The sequence below is a fragment of the Falco peregrinus genome, chromosome 1, assembly GCF_023634155.1.
Source record: "Falco peregrinus isolate bFalPer1 chromosome 1, bFalPer1.pri, whole genome shotgun sequence".
In the NCBI taxonomy this organism is placed as follows: Eukaryota; Metazoa; Chordata; class Aves; order Falconiformes; family Falconidae; genus Falco; species Falco peregrinus.
The window spans coordinates 9010597-9030815 of NC_073721.1; the positions used below are offsets into that span (position 1 = coordinate 9010597).

Genomic DNA, 20219 nt, shown 5'->3' on the forward strand with positions numbered 1-20219 from the left:
AAAATTGCACTTGAACCATCACAACGTCAAAGTTACATGCAATACTTTATGTCTGTCTGAGCTGTAGTAATAAAATCGGTTTAAACAGTTACTTTAAAAAAAAATTACTATCAGCTGTCTTAAATGCATTCCTCTAACACCATGCAACGTACAGTGGCAGAAGTAAATGTTTACCAGGTACATGACAGCTCTGAAACATTATGGTAAATATGAATTATAAATAGTATGGTGGTGAAGTTGGTCGGAAAGAAGCTTCCAGATACATATTATATAAAAGTAATTAAACCGCTGTATATAATATGTCATTTACAAACCATATTCTAGAAAGGTATGTTACAAATCAAAATGCCGGGAGTCTTTATTGCTGGTGAAAATAAACATCGTAAATAATAAGGTGGTAAACCAAAGGACAGCAATGCACAATTACCAGATTCCATATTTTTATGCAGGGAAACATAAATTAGTAATGAAAATTAAGCAGTTGCAAACTCAAGCCATTAAGAAAGCGGCTTGCATGGTAGCATTACAATTACCATGCAAATTCTCCTCAGGGCAATTATCCAAACATGTAAAATAGCACAAAGTGCGCAAAACTGCTCAAGAAGGACAACCTTATAACAGGCCAACCTCAAACTCCTTAGTGATGAGAACCTAGGCCTAGGAGCCACAGGCATTCTCAGAAAAGACCTATTACGGAACAGATATCTGAAAGACGTAGAAGATTTGAGAAGAAAAGAACACTTAGAAAAAGACACACAGTAGTAAAACACTAGTAAGTATAGCAAGAGAACGGCTTACACCAAAGAACACTCTGATACCTTCCCCTCTCCTCCCGCCACAGTTCGGGTGGAACCACCTGTACCGGCCCCATCACGGTGTGTACAAACAAACAGCCTCCTAAAAAGGTTGATGTAACTACAAACATAATAATGTCTACACAGCCAAGGCAGATATAAACAGTTGAGCTCATTCTAAATGAAATAACTTGGGTACCTGGTGTGCTATATTTTTTATTTTAGTAGCATGATACTACATTTGACAAGTGTTAATTTCCATGTTTTCTTTCTTAACACTTCATTATATCATATAGACATTCTCTAAACTGTGCCAGCTGCTGACACAATTTTAATTGTGCTGGTTTGAGTTACCCAGACTTCACTCGCTGCTACTCATGTCCGCCAGGCTGAGGAAAGGTAGTTGTGGAAAGAGCAGGATTTGAGGCTGGGGGCACAGGGAAGAGGACATCGTTTCATAAATGATGCTTATTGCCATGGTCTTTGAAGGTAACTATTTGGTAGCCGTCTGCAGCAGAGGCATAATAGTTTGCCAGCTTACTAATGCATAAAAGATAAAAACTGGTTGCTGATACGAATACACCGCTGGAACCCAGTAACCTTATACCATCACCAGCACTGTTCGAGGTAATGCCCTCGGAGCTTGTCTATCCATGTAATGAAGGTAAGATAGGTTTACTACCAGCAAACAAACTGAAGCCCAAATTTTCTGTATGAAGCACATCTTAACTAAACTGTGCTAGCTCCCACAAAATTGCAATTAATTAAGTTTTTTTCATTTTTATTTTTTTTTACTTAATATGAGCATGTAAACCATGACACTTCTTAATATCACAGAATCTATCAAGGCATACTACCTCATTAAAAACTAGAATTACATCTTTCTGAACTTTATTTATTGTGTCTTTCTGCTTTTCCATCCACCACATGCATTTTAAAATTTGGTTTGTTTGTTTTGGATTGGAATAGGACAGAATCAAACTCACAGAAATTGCACAGGATCGTATCTTAGAACTCTAATAATTACTAAATCAAAGATAACTAGCAATGCATGTAGTAGAGAAACAATAATAAAAGAATGGTGACATTAAAAAGGTGTCTTACTTGATAAGCAGTGTTATTAAAATCAAGTGAAGCACACTCTTCTATAAAATTCAGACTGCCTGCCAGAATCACTAAACACTCATTAGAAAAAAGCCTTAATTGATCAGAACTTTTAATTTTCATTTCAATTCAGATCAACAGAACAAACAGAAACATTGATTTTTATTTTTTTTTTTTATCTGTATAATTTTTATCTGGGGAAAGGCCAAGAGATTTACTTGTATTTTGTGAGAAACAATTATAAGACCAAATCACCTTTTAAAATGCTGTATAGGCATCTTGAAACGTTTTTTTTAAGATAGACTTAAAGTAGCTACTTTCCTAAATTAAGAACTCTTTCTGTGTGTTAATTTTTTGGTTTGCTTTTAAAATTTAAAAGAAGAACAAACCCAAAATCAACTTAAAATGATATTATTTGTAGAAAGTCAGCTCAGACTATGGTTTAAACGTGCACAGCAAGAGCAAAGGGGCTGGAACCTGACTGCACTTCGATCGCCTGATCAACATGAACAGGAATTGTTATTTCCCAGAGATAAGAGCACGTATCCCATGCTCAGCGATACAAAGTTATAGGGGTGTCAAAACCATAGCTTTTTCAGTTGCACATTACATATCTTTAGTCATGTGAAAGAGAAAAGAAATTTTGACTTTGAATTTGCAAGTGACATTAGAGGAACATTCACACGAGAACACAAATCGAGTACACATAGTACAAAAGTCACACTGAAGTAAGAATGAAAATTCACAAAAACCTCTTTACATTCCCTTCCAAAATAACACTGTCCTTTGTACACAATATCAGTTCTAAAGTTACTACAATAACTTAGTTACCAATTCTTCAAATGAGAAAAAAGTTTCATATAACATTTTATGAATAACTTTTTATTACTACCAGAAAACTTAGAATACAGAACATGCTTATTACTTTATCACATTTTTTATGGTCAGTCCTTTTACAGAAACCAAGCAATACAAAGGGGTCTTCAAGGCCACATCAATGAATCTATTCCAACACATTATAGCTCCTTTACGCTGCCAGAATGGCACTCACTGCCTTACTGTAAATAAAAACCTGCTTCAGATTTGTGTCTGAACTGTTCAGTGCTCTGAACTCATGCAAACTTTTGCACATGGTCAGTCTAGCCAGATCATGACAAAATTAAATCATATGTCCAAGACTGATACCATAAGCAACATGTCTTGAAAATTTTCTTCAGGAGACGTAGAAAATTGTTAAAACACAAAGCTCATGTTTTTAAAAATACTGTCAAATCAGGTTCAAACTCTGCAAGCAGCTACACATACACTTAACGCTATGGCTAGCAGCGGTCCAGGTACAGCCAAAGGGATCAGTCACAGTAGTGAAATTGCATCTGTACATACGGGGCACAGGTTTTGGCCCAGTTATGCTCTCAATTTTTCATGTTATCTGGCTAAATTGAATCAAGGCACAGTGGTTAGAGCACGTATTCTACAACACTAAGGCACCTGATATTTAGCTATCAGATGCTACCAGGTCTTCATTTTATTTTTCCCGAGTAGAGAACGAGCCTAGCAGAAACAAGCATCTGAGGTTGTTCAGCTGAAGGGGTGTATTCCAATTTAGAATGCTCTTACTTGGTACGGATATTAATCTAACATGGAAGAAATAAAATCAATCCTTATGAAATTGCTTAAGTTTCTAAACTCCAGAATCTACTCTTCAGTTTTGAAGAAAAAATCCACACAAAGATCTCTTACATACTTTGCAAAGAAGATAAAAGCATCAAGTAACAGGACCCGAGACGCACCTCTGTGCCTATGTATTTGTCATTTAAATTAAATGTTCACATTCCTTCAGCCTAATAAACAAATGTACAAAGTTTCCTCAGACACATTTGTATCAAAAACAAGTAACGTGGGGACCTTACCTATCTTTTCTACGTTCTCCAATAGACACGGGGCTAATGGAAATCCTGGGTAGCGTAGAAAGGGAGTTCTGAGACTGGCTGCTGGCGAAGGAAGATGTTTCCAAGTTGAGAGGTGACTGTGGAGGAGTTATCAAGCTGGGACTGCTACATTCAGAGTGTGACAAGGAGCCTATGGAAAATCAACAGCTGAGTTTCAGTGTCCTGCACCTGTCATAGTCTGGAGAGCTACACAGACATAGTGAAAGACACCAAACCCATCTGAGACAAGGAAGAGGACCGACTGTTCACTAGCACTCTATTAACCATGTACAGGGTGTAGGGAGACCAGGTAACTCATTTCAGACAGTGCAAACTTACCGTCCTTAATGACTCTATGTCAAATCTGTCTTCTGTAAGGGTGCATACAACTACTGCCATTCTCAACAAGGAGAGGATGCTACAGACAAGCTACACCATATGCATGTCTGAAAACACTTAGCAATGCAAAGTTAATGAAAAATAATAAAAAGCAGGAAAGAAGTAAAATAAAAAACAATATGTAGGTTTACTTTCAAATAAAATATTTACGTATAGCCCTTTCCTTTGGGTTGGAGACACATTATGAAACACTGTAAAACCCCAGCAAAACCCCAGCACGAATCATACCCAGAGACAGGAAAGCTCTGCAATTCAAAACATGCTTGACATGACTTCTTTCACATCTCTTCCCTAGTTGTACCCTCCCTGAGTAATTTACTGAACAAGTGCCCTAACAGAAACATTCCGTATGCTTCCTTGGAAAAAATTCCAGAAAAGAAATCTCAAATTACTAACAACAGATGAAAGCCCTTTGTAAGAACTGCATTTGCCCCATTAGGAAAACCACTGCATACAACCCATTAAGGCTATAGAACACTTGAGCAATAACGGCAGTGAATTGTTGCCGTTTATTGTCATCAAACTCTGAATCTCACAGCTCTCCAGCGCTGCAGCTGATATTCGTATCATGTCTTTAAATATCCTCCACCAAGCAATTTTGAATGAAGTACTAAAATTTTACACTGCATTTCAAAACATAATTTACAATCAAGTAACAATATGCAAAATAATGTACTCAAAGAATGAAAAAAAATAATGCTGGTCACTTCACTGTTGAAACTTTGAAGACATCGTTCTAGAAGAAAACTACAACTGTAAAACACGTACAATGTTTATTCTTACTCTTTTTGTGCAGTTTTACTTAGTTTGCCACTTCCTAGAGTCAATTAACAGCAAAATCGACCTCCATTAGAAAGTTTCGTTCTTTTTTACCTTTCTGTGGCAAACTGCAAATTTTGCAACCTTAATAAAACTGTCACTTTGAGAATTTTGGAGCAACCTGATTGAACAACTGCAAAGGCTTTGGATTGCCAATACTGAAAACAGTACAACCAAAATTACTTATGAAATAATTCACCTCTGTCAGAGCCCATCATGGACCTTGGATATCTTGGTGTTAAAGGGATCTTAATTCGTTCTGTTCTGTATTGCAAGTTACTTGAAGAACCTATTTTTAAAAGAAGAAAACATAACAATGAAAAAATAAAAAGCAAGTACATTGAAGAAAAGTAGTACCTTTAGACTCTACTTCTTCAACGAGCATTAAAATGGCCTCTGAATTTGTGCACAAGCCTTGGTGATTACCTTTATATATATTGTGTGAATCATATTTCTTGATTCGTATGAACAGAGCACAATACAGCCATACAGTCTATATGCACTGGTCATTTTTGGAAAAAAAACCATTTTGGATATTTTTCAACCAAATGAAATTTAAGTTGAAGTTCAAGCAAGAATCTAACATCTCTGTTGTTTACTAAGAATCCATGGGGCTTTCCAAAAGGCAATTAAAATATTCTGATCACATTCTGCTTGGATGAATACTTAACTTTTTAACACTGGTTGCAGACTGTGCTGTGGTTACAAAGCTGCCATGTTCTATTCAGATGCAACTGCCAACCATTGATGGAACACAGGAACACAAACATGCACGAAGAAGTTACTACATAATTAGAAGTTTTAAAACTTCTAAAATGTTAAAATGTCATTGCTCCAAAGCATGCATTTGCTTTGGTATTCTTAAGATAGGCATAAAAAATCTTACATCTCACTCAAGCAAACATAAGTGTAACTTATCTTCCGATACTACGATTTACGTTAGGCCATTAGTCATCCTTGAATTTTTGTTCTGGGCACTCTCTTCTTTTCTCTTCTTCTCTCCACCTCACTGAACCTCAAAAATACTTTGGCTGGGCCTCCCACCTTTATAAAGGTACTTCCAAACAGTAACAGGGACAGAAAGGAGAATCACTCAGGCACACAGAGCATTTAAAGAAAGACTATGAAGAATGAATTAAACACAGCTACATTCAGGGAATACCTTTAGTCCTAAACCCAAAATAAAAAAATGAAGCAAAGGAACACAGGAAGCCGTTAGGCTGTGCTAGCTATGATAATCCCATAATGCATGTACTTAAGGAATTTTCCATTTATTCTTTGTCTCCAATAGATAGGAGCCCCACAGGAAATAAATCAGAAAAGCTAGTTACCAAGTCTAGCACTGGATGGTAATGAATTTGAGCCATGGGATGCTCTTGTACGTGCATTTTCAGAGTAGTCATTGGAGTGTTTATGACTTAGGTCCAAACTCAGGCGACCTTGATGCTGGGAACTACATCCAAAGAAAAGGAGAGTAGGGCAACAGTTAGAACTGGGCGTAGCACCTCAGCAAACAGCAAACTGGTCAACAAAAAATTTTGGTTATCTCTGAATAAAATGAACGCTCCTCTCCCTCCCGCTTCCCCACTGTCCCATCATTTATGAATTAAGAGAAGTCAGAAGAAAAACAGCCTAAGGCACTACAGAAAAAGGGGAAGGCTTTATCCGTTTTGGCAAGGACAAGAAAAAACACTACACAAGTTCATAAAAAAAATATTCTTTTACAATATCAGCCTGTGGAGCAGAGGGAAACCTAATCCATCACGTGCTGAAAGACATGAAAGCAACTGGCACATCATTTATGTGCAATAATGGTTTTGACAACCCTGAGTCAAAATAACACACAACAGCAGCGTGTTTCACTCTGCACTGTATAAAACATCTACTAGAAGCAATTTCACCCTAATGAAAACAGAAATTTAAGGAGATCTAAATCTCAAAACACCTGGGATGCAGATGCTGATGGCATATTTGGCTAGCAACTGATGGGCAATTGCTGGTGTGAACTCTGTGGCTCCAGGCGGTATAAATTGGGTTTCTCATGACAGCAGTTACTGCAGGGCATGGTGCCAAGCTTCTCGGTACCGTACCTGCTTAAGATGACAAAACCACATTTTATCATTAGCATATAAGCTACAGATTTCAAATATATTTAAACATTTATATAATAATTTATTATAACCTTTGCATGTATGATAAATAAGAATTATTAGCATACAGACAAATACATTATTAAGCACTGTGACACCTTTTAAGTAGTACATGCATTTTTAAAAACTGGTTTATAATTTTGTAATGAGTCAGTAATAAAGCAGATTATATTACCAGAAATGAAATCATTCACAGTATTGTCGCAGCACTCTCCAAACTAGCCAGCTGCAACAAGGTCTTTTACCACCACATACTAACATACTCTTCATGCCAGTCCCTCTGCTGCCTTCTCCTAGTCTCTCCTCACCCAGGGCATGCGTTCTCTCTTCTCTCTGCTTCTTCCTCCCCTCTCTTCCTCGGCTGCCCAACCACTTAACAGAAGCAGCCACACCCGCACTTTATCTACATCAGCCAACCCACCCCCCGCCCCGAAGCCAGCCCACAGTTGTATATTATCAATGCTAATTAACCCAGCTTCACTCCTCTACACAATATATCATTTTAATATGCACTAATAACTAAAAGATCTTCTCTGGTTTCAAGTATCAAACCTTTTCATCCAGCAACAAAAATTCTGCAATTCTCCCTGAACAGTCATCTGACAGGAACGCAAGTTTTTATCTGGTATTTGAACTGACTGCAGCTAAAATGACTCTTCTTCCTCTTCTGTTGCCTCAAAGACTCCCACTTCTAGTGTGTCCTATGACTTGAAATTATAGTATTTTGATATTTATTTATGAAACTTGTTACTCAATCTGTTCTTTTAAGTACACTCATCCTTCAGTACTCAATCAAATTCTGTCTCGCCAATTTCCTCTTAAATGAGTTGTCAGAATACAACAGCAAAAACTTGTTCACAGTTCCAGACGAAGAATCATATTGTCTAATGCAGGTTTGACTTGACTGGGTTTATTATGCAAAGGTATCAAGATAAGATAAAGCGTTTAGTCAGAAATGATACCTTTTAAAACTTTTAATGCTATCAATAAAAGAGAGAGAAAGAGAGAGAAAAGAGTAAAAGAAATCAAAGACGAGCCAAAGCTTCTTTGATCTGAGCTACTCTTGAGCACATCTTTACATTCTGGAAACTGATTAGGACAACAGGGCTTGAAGCTGTCTCTTGTTCCAGACAGACAAAGCATTACCTCCTCCCTGGTCTCCAGTAAGAAGAAAGTCTTCCATGATTTCTAGAATGTGCAGGAGTTTGGGGCCTTCCAAAGATTTGAGGGTAACTCATAAAAATCAATACTGTCTTGATTTGAAAATCAAGTTTCCTATGCAGCTGCTGAAGGTAGCTAAGGACTGAACAATCCATCTGGCAACAAGTTGACCAAATGCTTCTTGACTAGTTCAAAGCAACTAGCATACAACACCCTAATTAGCTCCTGAAGCACTCCATTTACTCAGTGCCAATTTAAATTCTTGCTAACGTGAACTTCAATACCAACTAGTGTTTGATCAACTGAGACAACACGCTAACTCACTCCTGTTCTACCTGATTATATTGATTGTGTGAGCTGCTAGCAAGTCCCCTCTTCAGCAGTGCGGTGTCTCAAACACACTAGCATTTAACCTTTAACTTAGATGAAGATCACAACCAGTTTGGGCACTCAACTGGAGATACTCCACGTATTGGATTCCAATAGGCAGAACTTAATGTGTTGCACTTTCTGAACACCAGATCATTTTCCTTGGAGGTATTTTAGAAATGGAGAGGCTAAAGCTTGGGACACCTCCATTTACTGTCCACTTTCAAAAATATTGGAAATCTTACTTGTCTCCCTAACGGGCAGGCTACACCTTGTCTACCACTAAAGTCTTCAATACTCTGCCGCATAGAAACTGATGAAACAAATCTTTCAGCCAGGAGCTGCTCAGTTCCCTGAATGGTTCTTAAACAGGTTTCACTTCTTTACAGTCCAAAAGCTAGGCAGACCATGGTCAGATTACGCAGAAATATGTTGTGTGAGTCATGTCTGTTCTGCGCTTTCTCACGACTAACCCCCAATATTGTCCAATACGGACAAATTCCTTGGGGAATTCCTCGAAAGTAACTAGGGGTGCTGTCACTCACCTGCTGACATGCCGCCAGCGTACAAGGCGGCAGGCACAAAGCCATCGCTGTGCCTAGCAGACCGTTTCGGGGAATAGGGTGCCCATTCCTGCAGCTCTGGGGACAGATGCTCCTCACTCGCTGGAGCATACTTCTGCACCTATAAAAACATAGAAACTTGATTACAGAAAGTTGGGGATTCAGCAGACAAAAAGTAAAATAGCTAGACTTTGTAGGCAGTAAGCAACTTTGGACTTCCTAGCATCTGCTGCAGAACGTGCTTGTTACACCTTCGTCTTTCAGTGATACTATTCACTTCTACTCCTTCTTCCTCCATCCTGTTCTGTTAGTCCTTTTTATTTTTTTGTAATCTTTTTCGGCCAATGTTTGCAACTTAACTGATACACTTTCCTACACAATAAAACACCCAGCATTTAGTTACGTTTCTCCTCTAAAATACTGCTTTCACAGGACATTTCAACTGTTATTTCAGTCACTATTGCAAGTGTTTCCGTGTTTCCTGAAGAAGACCAGGCTAAAAAGCCAGAAAACGTTTTCCTCTGAGTCTGTATTTTCAGATATGTGTGGAGCAACCTCTCTTCAACAGAAAAAAAATCAGGTTTTGGAACCACCACAACTTCTGTTTTGTGCATAACAAGCAGATGCTGCTGAGTTAAGGAACATGAGAACAGCTCAGACACCCAGCGATGCCAGAGAGCTGCCAGTTCAGGGCGCAGTATGCAGAGTGTACGCGTGTGAGACATACAACACAAAAAAAAATGAGATTGAAGAATGTTGTAAGTGAAAAATAATTACCGAAAAGGTACTTACAGTTCTTATGATAGCAGCATTTTAATTAAAGGAAGAGCTCCTGAGAGCACAAAGACTAAAACGTAGAGGTTCTTAGAACCAATACTTGATTGCTAACATGGGTGTATCAGTAATTGTACCACCTGCCACTCAGGAATTAAAGTTCTGTTAAATTTATCAACTTATCAAAGTACACAAACTCAACTGTGTGTATACACAACTAAGGAAATGGATAACGCCCAATATGGCTACAAATTAAACTACACTGCATGTTCTATATATGCATTTTTATTATTATAAATGCTGCTTCAGTCATGAAAACATGCAGACTGGACACTACTGTCACACAACCTGACGCAGTCGTAATGCACACAGACAATTCCATCAGAAAGAAATTTCTAGAGTGAATGGTGTCCACATTTTGAGGCACGATACTGTATCTGCTCTCTAGTCAACAACTTCAGAGTTACAAAGCTCTGCCTATTTTCTGGAAAGATGGGGGAGAAATTAAAGGGAGAAAAAAAAAAACGAAAAGAGAATCACAGAATCTAGAAGCGAATCACAGAACCTAGTCCTAATTTAACCCTAGGAATGTAAATAAACTAATACATCAAGTAACCTTAAAACCCAAGACTTCATAATTGTATTATACAATGTTCTTCTTCATCGCAAACCAACACATGATATCAGCAATATCACTTGGGCAGCATGTAAAACAATTTTAAGATGTCCTTGTCTATCCTTTCTGGTCTCCTAGACAGTGAGTGACAAAAATACCTGTCTATTCCAGATAATAAATTCCTTATGTATAAGCCCCCACCTACATGTGTCCTTGTTACGGCTGGAAACTCCTCACTCCCTACAAGAATATTACTACAGTTATAACAAGGACAGCGTATACGCTCACCACAGCACACCACAACAAAGCATGGGGACTACCGGTGCTGAGAGATCAACTTGATATTCTACATACGCAACCATCTCGCCTTCAAAGGTGTTCAGTAGCTTAACCTTGAAGTGAAGAGGATGGGATTATCCAGGTACAAACAAGTACAGGCAAAGAATACGACATTTTAAGTCACTATGCTGTGATTATATACAAGCAAAAATAATGCTTTTTGAAAATTCTGATTGTAATTGGGCAGAATAAAATATCTGTACCTACCACCTGAGCAAAGCTGAGGCAGTGAATATGAAACTGTATTATTCATTATGCCACCTTATATAATGTGGTCATCTAAACAGGTTTTTCCTAGATCGCATAATGGGGTTTTTTCTGTGTACCCTGGTAAAACATGACCCACAACCTCCACGGCAGGGTTTATTCTAAGAAATTATACTCTCATTTCGAACGGTATTATTAAACCATATTCTCATAAACAATCCATCTTGACAGTGTAAGGTGCCTCACGCTCTATGATTTCTAGATTAGATTTACAACATGATATGGAAACACAGAAAGGCTTACAAACCCCAACACTGGGAATGGCATGCCTTCTTCCGTTAATCCGTACGGTGAGCTGGGCAACCAATCTAACTTCTGTAAAAGTTAAGAGGCCCTATTCTCAGCTTCTCTAAAACTGCCTCCGCATTTTTATTGATTTTTTTTTTCAGTTGTCAAAAACATACAAGAGCGAGCCCAGATCTTCCAACAAGCAGCATTAAACCCCAAGAAGCAGCTGCTAAGCAGAACCCCAACGTTCTGTCCGGCAGCCACTGCTGCCTGTTAAACACCACAGCTCCATCGACTGGTTTTGGATTTTGCGACACTGCAAAGTGCCAGCTGCGTCCAGGGCAGCTTCTCGGGGGACCTGGATTTTTTGAATGGGCTATGGTTCTCCTGTTACAGGAACTGACCACCCAAAACCACACTGAAAATGCACATTAAGGTTTCTAGTTTTGTGCTTCAATATACCAAGCTTCTACCTGAAGCGTGGGATTAGGAATGGGCATAGGGGTCATTTTATGCCTCAGGGCAGGAGCTGATTTTGGCCTTGGTCTTTTAATCTCTGGCTCTTCAACTCTTTGAAAACCAATGTCGTCTTCACAGGATTTCCTTGAAGAGAGATGAGTGCAGTCAATTCCCTCCTCCCGATAATAATGCCCGGCATTCCTGCTGCGCCCCTTGAGAGTAGCAGAGTCCTGTTTAAGTGCCAAGGACCCCGGAGCCTGGGCAGTGGCTGGGCTGGTGGGCGGTGATCCAGTTGTTACTGTAGACTCTGATGCAGAGCTTGCCTGCTGTTTATGCTTAAATTTGATCGAGTCACTTCTCTTAGGAGGAGTTGGAGGAGTTGAAGCCACTTCAGCTTTTGACGGCTGAGGTGAATGGCCTGTCACCTGATTAGGGGAAAGATACTCCAGTTTGGGAGGAGTTGGTGGTCTTTTGAAAGTATCAGGGTCAAAGATAGATTTCCTTTGTTTTGGCTTTTTGTACACAGAGAACTTTTCTGTTTCCGTCGCTGAGATGTTAACCATGACTTTTGGCCAGGTACCACCACTATGCTTAGTTCCATGTCCTTTGTCAAACGCGGTCTCAACCACCATACAGTCAGCTCCCGCAGGTTCGAAAGGCAGCCTCCTGTTGTCCAAGTCAACAGCCCCATAGCCTTGGTCCCCGTACGTCTCTGGGCTGAAGGAGCTGAGGCTGTGTTCTGAATTACTGTGGCAACTGTGCACTGTGTTCCTACGAGAGTCTACTCGCAATGTGTTATTAGGAAAAGGTTTGTGATCGCAAAACGCACCGCTGCCCTGATCACTCTGGTCCTTCTTGCCATCCAGGATGTCTGGATTGAAAATGTCAGTCTGGGTTGAGCTGTTGAGTTTCAGATTTCTTTTATTTTGGGCTTGTAGCTCTGATGCGTGAACCCTACAGTTTGATATTTTTTCTGAATCCTTCAGATTTTCAAATATATTTTGGCCACTCCAAGATGAACTCTGAGGAAAAACCTAAAACAAAAACCACATGTGATCACCTTATTATTATGGCTGATTTCTGTTTAGTATCAAGCCTATTCCAGCCTCCTTCACCTACCTATACCTGAATATATACCAAGTATAGTATACGTATATACTGAATATATACGTATAGTTACAGCCGCAAAAGTTTTAATCAAATTTTATAGATTCAAAGCACAGAACATCAGATAAAATGAAGCTACAAATTTTTTTAAATATTTTCAGAACAATTCCACAAGGGCAACTCCGCATGGTGGCAAAAGCACTGAACTGACAGGGAAGGGAGCTGCATTCTACTCATACCTCTGTGAAGTGATGCTAATAAGTCATCTTACATTGCCTACTTCCCCTCAAACATTTCATCTTTTTACTTTCTTAAAACCCCAAGCTCTCTGGAAGTGGAATTATCACTCACAAAGCCCAGGTAACAGGCCCAGCATAATGGGATTCTCAACTCAATAAGCAAAACTTAGTAATATTTTTATAGCGATAAGCCTGAAAAAGAAAGCCTTGTACTTAATCCTCATGACAGCCAGAGTTCAGTTTTCTGCACAGCTCCCTCCTGACTAAAAGCAAACCTTTCTGTGGTCAGGAGGCAGTGTCTCTTTCATGTACAAAACTGCCGCAGCTCTGAAGCAGAAACCAAGAAGAAAGAAGCAATTGTGCTACGAGTCATTTCATGTGACCAGCAAATAAATAGGCAAGAAGTAGGAGCAATAAATAAGTTTCATTTCCTACCATATGGCACAATAGCCTTACTTTCGAAATAGCTGTTGAGCGAGTGCATCATGAAATGCATCCAGATGGTCTTACTTTTAGCAGACTTTCCCACATGATATATTAATTTTTTCATATACTTTTCCCTGAATAACTAAAATAATCCTGTGTAAGTTCAACAAAATCCTGCAAATGTAGCTTCTCCTACTCACCTTCATCAGTGACAGGGTAAGGGAATCCCTACAGTTTCGTAGCAAAGCTTCACATTCAGTAAGTGACTTATTATCTAGTGTAATGCCATTGATCTACAAACAAAAAAACCACAACAGACATCCGTAAATCAAAGGTCGCAGGTAGGGTGGCATCTCTGAGACAGGGAAAACACTAGTTTTATATGTATACGTGACTGAAGACTGGTTGACCTTGTCCTGTCTTTTTCCATTCTCCACTAAAAAAAACAAGCCTCCTAACTACAATTTTGCTATTCCTCCTAGAGATACAGCGTAACACCACTTCTTTCACTACATTAGCCTCTATGCATTTGTACATCCACAGTCACCACCTTCCATTTCATTTCAGCGGAGTTCATCCATCAGACAAGTAATTTAAGGCTGCAAATGCACATGGGGAAAGTCTTCCCCCTGGAAAAGGATGGTATCTGTGATACTGTAATTTAAAAGATGAGAAACCTTTCATCTGACCAAGGGATGTCTTTTTGGAACTGATCTTTCCTAGTCAGTATAAAAAAATCACAAGTATCATTATATATAAGCTAAATGTATATAAGTCATTGTCTCTGTCAAAAAATCTCATATGAACTAGGTGTAGCAAATAACCTGCAAATTATATTAATCACTCAGCCTACAAACACATAATTCATAATAAATATTCAGTGCCTACACAAAAAGGGAATAACACAGTGAAAGCAAAAGTTCATTTGGAAAGTTTGGCACTTTAAAGAGTAGCATCAGTGATAGCACTTCAAAATAAATAAAAAAAATAAGAAAGGAGAATGTATTTTTAAAACTTACAGCAATTATTCTATCTCCCACAGTAAGGGAACCCTCTTTGGCAGCTGGGCTTCCGGGCACAACAGCAGCAACAAATACTCCATTTTCTAGACTGACCCCACTATCTAAAGTGCAAAAAAAAAAATATTAAAAAAAAATAATATTCCTGCAACTCAAATACCTTGCTCAAACAGCATGTCTGACCTGCCTGCATGTAAAATAGATATTACTACCAAACCAAATGAGTTTCAGTTTTTGAAAATCCTATTAGAGAAGTAAGAACACAGTGAGGGGAAAACAAGGATTGGGGTATCCCAAAATTTAATAACATCATACAAAGCTGGGGTGACTGACGGGTTTAATAGTCTTGCTTTCACTCCCAGTAACACTACAGACAGGCAGCTAACAAACCAACCAACCCCACCCAAGAACAAAAAAGAAAACCTGTACTTAAAGAATAAAGCTATCATCAACATTCGCAGTCTTTGTTTGCTAAAAACAATTAAAGAAAATCCCCATCTAGGAGGAAGTAACAGTTTCAGTGGGATTTAAGCAGAGGCTCAGAATGTGTACCTTTATGTCAAGCCATTTTTGGCTGAACAAACTTGTACCATTTACCTATGCCCTTTATAGCCATTACCTTTATGTCCAGAAACATTGATGTGAAGAGGTGTTATCACTCGCCCACCTAAGGATTTCCTTCTTCGAACCACCATGTTAATAACACCACCTCCATTTAGAACAGCTTTTATAACTTGCTTTTTATCCTTATTAGTAAGATCCACATCATTTATCTTCAGCAACCAATCATTCACTCTGGTAGATGAACAGAAGCAAGCAGGTCAGTGTTATAAGCATACTTTGCTGGATGCAGCACACGAATAACATTAATGCAAAGGGATGCAACAGAGCTGATCTCAATACGCTAATCCTTAATTATCTGGAGTTCTCTGTTCCCGAAGAAGAATTAAATAGCAGCTACAAGAAAAGCAGAACTTCCAGTCTGCACTTCACTAGCAAATGTATATCCTCAAATCACTAATGACCGCTCTTTATTTAAAAGCAATTCTTAGGAGAGAAGAGAGTTACTAAAAACCTTCTACTGACACTAAGAACAGGAGCAGATTTCACATTATTCCTTGCTCCGCTCTCCCCTTGCCCTCTCTCAATAGCTCATCTTCACGTCTTTCCCAGCATTTAAATAAACAGATCAAAGTTTGAGGAGATAATAAATGGAGTACGTAAGACACAGAAACAAAAGAACATTTCAAATCCTGGTGAGTTTTAAGGGATGAGTCAAACAGTGTTTGATTTCCGTAACACTTTTAAGCATCAGTCTTCTCAGTGAGATTTCCAAACCAACAGTAGTAATATACACATCACCAACGATAAAAAAGAACTTTGAAAAACGGGAAAACTGAAGACAATTTACAATATTCTTATATTTAGTTTATTCTGATCATCAAAACACAATTATCTCCAGCGCCAAACCCTACCTTAACCGACCGTCAGCGATACTTCCTTTGTCCACTTTGGTAACAAAGATCCCGCAGTCTCCAGGGAGGTATGGTTCATTCACGCCTTCTGCCACATCAAACCCAAGTGCTTTCAAGTCCATATCCTCCTAATAAATATTATTAACAAGTGACTCAATTGCACTGGCAACCATTGTGCTGCTGTCTGTTAGCAAGAGGCATTACTGCATGTTTGAACTATGCGCTTGCATTTACAGGGTACTTGTTCTAGGCAAGTTTTGTATTTTGTACTTCAATAAATAAGCTCCCAACTCAACTAGTTATTAGGCAACCTTGGCCCCTAGAGCAATCCTTCTCTCTTCAGACTAAGGCTGAAATAATGCAGAAGGGGAACTTCACCAAAGAGGAAGAGGAAAGCAGAAGAAAGCATGCGAGAAAGCACATTCACACACATATAACCTATTTTAAGGTATGATGCTGCATGTGTAATGAGAGAACAAGGACATGTTTCCCAAGAATGGGTGTTACTTGGGGGAAAAATAAGGTAAAGCAACAGTATTGTGCCTCAGTGATGAGAGCAGAAAGACATGCGCTTTGATATGGCTACAGACCAGAAGTACACAGGAGAGAAAGCTCTAACGTTACACAGGATTACTGCTTAAATACAGATTAAGAGGCGATGTTCTACCAACCCTGCCCCAAAATAGACCACACTCAATGTGAAAAAGTGATAAACATTTAACAAATCAGGCATTGAACCAAAAAAGGAAATTTTAATTTAGAAAAAAAATGGTTAAAGAAAACAAACTAGGACCACCCGATCACAAACTGATTTATTATTATTGCTATTTTCAGTGTTAAATAGTACACATACAAATTAGAGAACTCTACTTGGAATCAACTGGGCCAACCACCTCAGCATACTGAAGGGAGATGATATTTGAAATTTAAAATCTAACATGCAAAAAATTAAACTGAGCTTCTTAAATCAGAAGCGTAAGGCATGGCTCCAGACATGGTTTGATGGCTAATCCCCTTAAAATCAGAAGAGCATAATGTCTTCAGGGAGTGCAAAAGACATCTGATAAAAGCCAAAGAAAAGACACACAAAAATATGAATATTTACCAGAAATTAAATTGAGCTAAACCTGCCAAAAATATACTGAAATCCTTATGAATCTTCCAAATGTTCTACATAAGAAAAAAAGTTCATAGGGAAATCACAGGGCTGCCATAATATAAGGATCAAGTAGAGATCACAGCAACATTGCACAGCCTCAGAGCTGAAAAGCAAATATTACTCCTCTCAGTTTTGAGCTGAGTGATTATGTAGGACATTAGTTTAAGCAGACAGGTGAAGCTGAAGCAAAAATAAAAGGATTTAAACGTATTCAACTCTATAATCTCCATCCTGGAATTCAAATGCTGGTAGGTCAGCAGGGATTTTCCTATAAATTATATAGATTTTCAAGGTTAGCACAATATTAGTACTACTATTTGATAGCAGCAAGGGTAATCCCTGCATTTAGAAAAGGGAGATGTATATTCAAATGACAAAATCTAATCTCAGTAATGCAAACTTCTAGAACGGTCTCTGTAGTAAAGAGCTAAAAAGCTGCACACAAATTCATTGGGCTGAAGTGCTGTTTACCACAGGTACAGCATATGCTAGACTTGCTATTTCTACAGACAATGGAAAAGTGAAATTATTAGTTCTCGGTTAAAATGAAGAAAATGGCAGTGCACAAAATCCAAAGATGAACGAGCATGGTCAGAAGAGATGAAAGAGGACGGTAAATTGTCATCCCAGAAAAGATTTACAGATGGTGGTCCTGATGGATCAGCATTAGTACTCAGTCTATATAGTCTTTTCAATCTGTAGATTTCAACATATAGTAATACTAAATAATATTTTTTAGTGTCAAAAAAGGAACATATTAGTAATCTGTTGGGATGTAGTATCAGATCACAGACAGATTGGAAAAACATAAAAAAAAAAAAAAAGATGACCCCAAATATTGTAGTAAAATAAAAGGGATTTAATTTGACAGCTTTAAATCACAAACTTTGTCATTCAGGAATGAAAACTAAATTCTGGTATATGCAGAAGCTGTTATAAGCGAAGCACAATCTGGAAGACTACATGTGTGTTCTATATGTGGTGAAAGAAATTACTATTAGCAAACAACATGACGTGCCAACCAAAAATTTCAAATAGAACAGCATACAAAACTTGCATACAAAGCAGTGAAATAAAAATTCTAGGCTACAACGAAGAAAAATTAAATGAAATGGAGAAAAATACTACTAGGATAATGAAAGGATGTAGAGGTTATCTGGAAAGCTAAACGTAAGAACTTCATTTAATATGCCAAAACGGAAAAAGGATTTAACTTCCTCTGCAGACAAGCAAGAGAGACTAGCATCTCTTTTGATCCCAGATTTTTAAGGTGAAGGGTAATGCTGCCCTAAAATATATGCTCATGATGAATAAATACTTTTAATGCTTCAAAATTTCTAACTATCACATCTGAGTAAAATAGAAGAAATAACTTCATGTAAAAGCTGAACTATTTTATGCATAGATTATATGTGATGTTGTCTGTAAGAGTAGAGGCCTGGGCTCTCTGATGTCAGTGTTCCCATCACACCTTACATTTCGGCTGCCTTAAACTGCCATTTCTGCAATGAATCACTACCTTCAGGAACACTAAATGTTTCACTTTAAACATTATTTATAGTACATGGACCTGGCTATCCTGCAAGATCAGATGGAGGAATTATTTTTATTTCTAATTCATATGAAGAAAAATGCAAAGCTTGTGTGTAACAGCTTGGTTTTGCCAACTACTTTCTTCTAGACGTCACCGCATTTGCTCTGTGTGTGTGTGTGTGTGGCTCCTCACACAACAAAAAGAAAAAATAAAAAAGACTTATTTTTAATCGTACCTATCAGGATCAAGATGATGTAATTGACTTCAAAGCTGTCCAATATGCAAGACAATGCAGTTTGTGTTTTTGACTTACTCTGTCTTTTTCAAATTCCACCACTTCTGTTTCCCATTCCAGAGAATCTGTGTCTATGGCTGAGTCATGGGAACTATGGGCCATCAGCTGACGGAATCTGGCCTCTTTCTCCAACTGATTCTCCATCTTCTCCCTAGGCAAAGAAAATAATTACTTATGAACACAGACAACCCTTTTAAATAAACTAATACATAATGTCATCATCATGAGACAGCTTGTATTTTGTTTGCTAAACCAAAAACCCAAGCTGTGCCAAAAATTTGCCGCATGCTTCCAACTTTCCAGTATTCTTGGGCTGCTATCAAACTGACTTTCATTTTCTACGTGTTGTTCTAACAGAGTCTTACACTTTTTGCAGTATTTTTACGACTCATCTCATCAATAAGATAAAAAGGTTAAGACAGTAAGACTTAGAATCCTGCCCATCACAATAATTCCCACCAGAACTGAAAACACAGGCAGTGGTCCCACACAGTATCATGAATACCTCCTGTCACCAGCTATAACAGGGTATTTTTCACTTGCAAACACAGCTAACAAATCAACGTTTTTATCACAAACTTCCATGCAGTTTGATCATTTCTCTAACATACTTCAGTTCCTTCAGTTCACGAACAGCGTCGTTTTTCTGCTTTCTCATGTCATCCAGATTGCGAAGAGCTTCAGCTAAGTCGCTCACAGCCCGGTCTCTCTCTCTCCGTAAGTTGTCACACAAAGTCCTTCAAAAGCAAGCAAGTTTCAATGTAGTTACTTCAAATCTTATCAAAGTAACAGACTAGTTTTACCACATTGTACAGTTCATGAAAAATTTAAAAAAGCGGTTTCAAAAGATCTCTCTAAAAAAATATATCTATAAAGGAAGAAAAAAATTACATATGTTCTTAAGGGAAAGCTTGTCAAGATAGCAGAAAGTTTCTTCATCCCTTTGAAAAATCTATTCCTACTTTAAACTAGCAGAAAAAAATAATTTAGTAAAG

The 20219-nt window shown here is 38.2% G+C and overlaps 1 protein-coding gene across 3 annotated transcripts in view; it reads right to left on the minus strand.

The window, feature by feature from the left end:
* DLG5 (discs large MAGUK scaffold protein 5) overlaps positions 1–20219 on the minus strand; it is a 109336-nt gene that overhangs the window by 13844 nt on the left and 75273 nt on the right. For 2 of the 3 annotated variants that reach the window (XM_055807511.1, XM_055807494.1), the window contains exons 10-21: positions 19836–19961; positions 19243–19375; positions 16237–16364; positions 15381–15556; positions 14762–14865; positions 13943–14035; positions 11985–13004; positions 9270–9408; positions 6990–7137; positions 6376–6497; positions 5244–5333; positions 3809–3977 (exon numbers count right to left, since the gene is read on the minus strand). In XM_055807511.1, coding sequence (XP_055663486.1) covers positions 3809–3977; positions 5244–5333; positions 6376–6497; positions 6990–7137; positions 9270–9408; positions 11985–13004; positions 13943–14035; positions 14762–14865; positions 15381–15556; positions 16237–16364; positions 19243–19375; positions 19836–19961 — 2448 coding nt within the window. The remainder of the gene's footprint in view (positions 1–3808; positions 3978–5243; positions 5334–6375; positions 6498–6989; positions 7138–9269; positions 9409–11984; positions 13005–13942; positions 14036–14761; positions 14866–15380; positions 15557–16236; positions 16365–19242; positions 19376–19835; positions 19962–20219) is intronic. The other variant, XM_055807501.1, reaches the window with a different exon arrangement.